Source organism: Cibotium barometz, chromosome 29 (assembly GCF_041138505.1).
Source record: "Cibotium barometz isolate CiBa-2024 chromosome 29, ASM4113850v1, whole genome shotgun sequence".
NCBI classification, from domain to species: Eukaryota; Viridiplantae; Streptophyta; class Polypodiopsida; order Cyatheales; family Cibotiaceae; genus Cibotium; species Cibotium barometz.
In genome coordinates, this window is record NC_141074.1 from 8184501 (window position 1) to 8187610 (window position 3110).

General features: G+C 49.6%; 1 protein-coding gene across 1 annotated transcript; it reads right to left on the reverse strand.

The window, feature by feature from the left end:
* Positions 1-620: 620 nt before the first annotated feature.
* On the reverse strand, positions 621-2627 carry LOC147621802 (protein JINGUBANG-like). Its single transcript, XM_086823610.1, has one exon. The coding sequence runs from the start codon at positions 2609-2611 to the stop codon at positions 1268-1270; it is 1344 nt and encodes a 447-aa protein (XP_086679736.1). The 5' UTR covers positions 2612-2627; the 3' UTR covers positions 621-1267.
* Positions 2628-3110: the final 483 nt, after the last annotated feature.

Consider the following 3110-nt stretch of genomic DNA (forward strand, 5'->3'; position numbering starts at 1 on the left):
TAGTGATTTTATGACCTCATCAAACCTACCTTTGATTTTTCCTTAGCATTTCCAAACTTCTTGTCACTTTATCTCAAAATGGTTTCCATACAACCTTTTTGAAAAGGACACAACTTCTTTCACAATAACTCAACTTTTGAACTTGTGTTCACATGATGTTTGAAATGTATTATATAAATGCATTGCTGCCTAAGGAGTTTATCTTAGACCAACTGAAATCTAACTGCTGGCTTAGTGGCTATGTTTTGACCTACCCTCTTACCTTCCAACTGAAAAATACTTCTTCTAGCATAGTGGTTGTGTTTTAACTTGTCCTACCATCTTCCAATCCATATGCCAACTCTTACTCATCAAAACTTTTCGATTGTTGTTTTTTTTTCTCTGATGTTTTTCTTTTAACTACTAGTTTGGTGGCCAACTGCATTAGGTGTTAACACAAGCTTTAAGTAGTTTGATATTTTGGGGAAAGGCTATGCCATTTTCCCACAGGTCCAGTTAACTTTCATGCACTATCGCAACTTTAGTATGCCAAGTTAACTTGGCTAAATGCGTTGAATATTCTAGTTAAAACTCATGCAAATGTGTGAAGAAATAGATTCACCCACTTGGTGAGCCACATCTCTCACAATTGGAGGTATATCTTACCAAAATCTGGATTTACAAAACCTTCTACTCTATTTTAAATTTCAATGGTGTTAAATACACTTTGCCCTGTTTTTTTTTTGGGCACATTGGATTCATGGTCTTACCCTAGGAAAAGCTTTGTAAAAAAAAAAGGGAAAAAAAAGAGAAGAGAATACACTATAAGAGAAAGTTTACACTCTTTGTCTACAATTTGTGACGTTTGATGTACAAGTCATGCATGAAAGGGCCTTCATGGTTTTACATTCATGAAGGGCCTTACAATGCAATCTCTGTGTCTCTCTCCAGAAACGAAAGGTCACACGTCACGAACATATGTAGCTAGTGAGAATGAGGAGAGAAACGAAAGGTCACACGTCACGAACGTATGTAGCTAGTGAGAACGAGAGACATTTCTTCCTATTCTAGCACAAGCTCATACTGAGATCTACACTGAGCATACTCGACCTTTGCTTGGGGCCCAAGACTCCAAGGGCTCTGAGCTCGAACCGCCCTAGTGAAGGACTTTTCAATGGAGGTGGCGTCTTGCGGGCGCGGTTGATGAAAGCTTCCGGCCTGTGTGGAGAGCAGATTTGATCAGATTGCTGTGATCGCTGCGCCCAATCATCCCGTTGAACCGCGCGCATCATCGCCCAGCGGAGGTCGTGGACTCATCATCGTCGGCCTGATCTCTATCGAACACGATGGACCACACCCTGGTGGTGGAATCCAAGCCCCCGCTGGCCACGAAGCAGCTCCGGAACGTGCGAACGCCTATGCACACGCATTTCACCGGAGCATTGTGCCCTTCCAACACAGCCAAGCATGTGTGCGCAGTCGACCCCTTCCTCCACACCCTTATTGTCTTGTCCGCAGAGCCGCTGCATAACAGGGGCCCGGACACCGCCAGACACAATACAGCGAGCCGGTGCCCACGCAGCGTCGCGGAACGCTTCATGCCCGCACTTTCCCTCTCCCACACATTAATGCAGCAGTCAGACCCCGCCGAATACAGCACGCTTCCATCGGCTCGCATTGAAAGCGCATTCACTGCAGCCCTGTGAGCCTCTAAGGTGGACAGTAGCACGCGCAGCTGCCCGACCTTTCGCCATAGCTTTATCGTGTTATCTGCAGAGCCTGTGTAGAGTAAATCATCCGCACCTACCACAATGGCGTTCACTGCGTCTTCATGACCTTTGATGGACTGAATGCAGCGCAGGCTGGAGAGCTTCCACACCTTGACGGTCCTGTCCCATGATGCAGAGTAGAGCAAGCTTCCATCCGGCTCCGCAGCTAGCGCTGTGATGGTGTCAACGTGCTGTATCCATAGCCGCTTGTGATGGCGACGGATCTGCACGTAGTTCCTGTCAGCAAGGGCGTTGATGAGAAAGTCTTTGGTGGAAGGGAGAGTTCCGAGAAGCTTGTAGGCGAGTTTGCCGTGTGGGATTGGGCGACGCCAGACTCGAATCTTGTGGTCGTGGTGAGCGGTGAAGATCCTGTCGTGGGTGAGGAGGAGGGCCTTGACGGCGCCATTGCCGATGCCGAAGCGGCCACACTCGTTGAGGGAGAGGCTGGCGTAGACGATGATGTCGCCGGTGGTGGAGCCGCTGAAAAGGAGCTCGCCAAAGAGGTGGAGGGCGGAGGAGCGAGCATCAGAAGCAGCGACGCATTGGTAGGAGCTGTGCTCAAAGGGCACGTTGAGTGCGAAAGGGGAGGGGAAAGGGGAGAGGAGGGGAGGTGTGGAGGAGGAGGGGAAAGGGGACGCTGGGGGCGGCGATCTCAGATTGGCCGGGCTGGTGAAGAAGGTGGCGGGGCTAGCGTAGAAAGACGCATACTCCGAAGCGCTAGGAGCGGGGGAGGTGGCGGCGCCGGGGGGATAGGGATTGCGAGAGGAATCAGATGAGCGGCCAGAATAAGCGGCGGAGGGAGAGGCGGGGGCGGCGGAGGAAGAGCGGGGTCGCAGGAAACAGTTGGAAAGCGGGCTGTACATGGTTTTTTTCCCAATGGCGTTAACACAGATTAGGAACGCTGGGTATCTTATTTGATACATATATAAAGGTTTGGGGAAACATTTTCACGTACCCGCTGACGTGGACTTCCGCTTTCCAAACTTCCACGCAATGACGGTAAAGTCTTCGTCATCATTGCGTGGTAGGTGGAGAGCTTGGCAAAAATTGGCCACGTGGCAGAAAAATACTCGTCATCTCCTCCCGATTCCTTCAATCCAGGTTGAGTGCCGGGGCCCGGGCGGCGCCCCGTCCATGTGGCGCCACAGAAAGCCTTTTTTACATCGCATCATCTTTCAAGTCTACTAGTACACACAACTGCCACATGAATTTTTTTGCCACAACTTATCTGCAGCCTGCAACGCATTTCCACAACATGATCTCACTATTGCGTATTCGAGACTTGGGTTTTTGGGGCTTCCAATCATGACATGTAAGTGTCAAGATGATAGGGGTAAATTAGGGGTGAATTGGCTTTTTGGC

What these genes read in the sequence shown, in the direction of transcription:
- LOC147621802 (XM_086823610.1), bottom strand. Translation starts at nt 2,611, where the DNA reads ATGTACAGCCCGCTTTCCAACTGTTTCCTGCGACCCCGCTCTTCCTCC.